General features: G+C 35.5%; 1 protein-coding gene across 1 annotated transcript; it reads right to left on the bottom strand.

The window, feature by feature from the left end:
- Positions 337–1,871, bottom strand: LOC104715371 (the record flags this gene model as incomplete). Its single annotated transcript, XM_010432785.2, is given in 4 exon segments — positions 337–521; positions 599–776; positions 868–1,036; positions 1,399–1,871. Coding segments are annotated over 4 exon segments (738 nt in total), but the record flags the coding sequence as incomplete, so codon positions are not given.

Raw genomic sequence — 1,930 nt, 5'->3', positions numbered from 1 at the left:
AAAAAAAAAAAAAAAAAAAAACCGAAATCTGCTCAGTTACTTGCTGAAGGAAGAAAGAAAAGTCTTTTTTATTTTATTTTTGGGAAAATATTAAATTTTTCTGTGGAGAGAGCCGATTTTACGGTATTTTTGTTTGTTTCTTATATGATCAATAAAAATAAAATAAAACCAAAACAAAACAAAAACCAGAAGACTCCAAAAAATATTTGGTAAATTTGTGTTTTTGGTTCTTGTTTTGATCTTCAAATTTCCACAAAAATGCAGACTTGACAAGAAAATAAAAAGAAAAGAAAAAGACCACACAATATGTGAAAGAAAAAAAAAAAAAAAAAAAANTAGCCAAGAATCAGCAACACTTAGAAGTGACACAACTCGTTCTTGATCTTGACCTTGATCATCTTCTGAAAGCCAAACATTGCCTTGCATCTTGTATGTGGCTAACCCAAAAGGAAGCAAAGTTACACCTTCTCCTTCCTTTCGAGTCCTCTCCTTTTCCCCACCGTTTTCTTCTGGCTCCATATCTGTAAATCAATATACCATGATTACATTTTTGCGGGATATATATCAAATCCAAAGAACTGATTCAAAAGATTACTACCTTGGAAAGAAGATGAAAGAGTGTGATAACTAAGGAAACAAGTGGATAAATCTTTGATGGTCCTTCCCATTGGAATATGGTAAATTGGGTACCAAGCTACCGCCATCCAACTTGCCGGTGAAAGATCTACGCTTCTCAACGACATCAATCCAGGGTACCTTTGAGCCAATTCATTGATCTGAAACCAAACAAAAAAAATCATCATGTGTCATATATATTTCAAGTCTTGAAATGCTAACAAGAAGATCATTACAATCTAATCAAGTTACCTTATCCATGAGAGGAACTCGAGCATAAGGAGCTGATCTCTCAAAGTATTGGAGGTAAAGATAACCCAAACGATCATTAGGATGCAAGAGAGCGTCATGGTCAAGTCCTTCCTCAGAAGCACATCTCGAAAGTTTATCACTTTCACTCTCATCACTATTATAGAGAGATCTAGAAGATCACAAGATTAATAACAATATATTCTATCTTTATTATTCTAGATATTGCAATCATTATAGTTTAGGAAACTCTTGTACTATATAATTCTATGTAACCTAAAGATTATAATCATGAGAGTCAATATAATATTTCCTAAACACTAATGTGTTCATCTCTCATCAATCTATAACATGGTATCAGAGCAGGTTATACTTGAGTTTAGATCTAACAATCAAACTCTTTAACCCATACCTTCCCTAAGCTATTGAGCTTCTCCATCTGTTTATCTTTCTTTTTATTTTTTTTCTATCACTACTTTCTCAACAAAAAAAAAAAAATTCGACTTAGTTTTCTACTGGACAAGCTTATCTCACCTCATAATATCACCAACATGAGATCTTCCATCTTCATCACTGGAGACGCTGATGGTGACATGATCTCTCCGAGATTCGACCAAGTCATAGCCAAGCTGCCTTCCAACGAAGAAAAGCTCTGTTGCCGCTGCTCCAACACGAACCAGCTCCGCCGCCTCTCGACTCGAGACTCCTCCATATGTGTGCCTTTTTGCATATTTCTGCATGCCATCTTTGTCGATCTGGTCAAGTCACCATTACTTCTTTAAGCTATATGCTTCTCAAGGACTTATGTCGTTCCTGATCCAAAGTTGATCATAAGTTTTTAAGTCGTTCACGACTTCTCTAAGCTATTTGCTTCCTCGTGCCTTCTCCAAGGCCTTTTACGGTATATCCGTCTAATAACATGGTTCAAGCGTAATGCTTCTTCAGTCGTATCAATCTCAAGCCTTCACTCCATGACACCTTGAGCTTGAGGGGGTGTATAGAGAGATCTAGAAGATCACAAGATTAATAACAATATATTCTATCTTTATTATTCTAGATATTGCAA

This window comes from Camelina sativa, chromosome 2 (genome assembly GCF_000633955.1).
Source record: "Camelina sativa cultivar DH55 chromosome 2, Cs, whole genome shotgun sequence".
Taxonomy (NCBI): Eukaryota; Viridiplantae; Streptophyta; class Magnoliopsida; order Brassicales; family Brassicaceae; genus Camelina; species Camelina sativa.
Note: the sequence above shows the minus strand (reverse complement) of the source record. Positions and strands in the feature narration are given on the sequence as shown.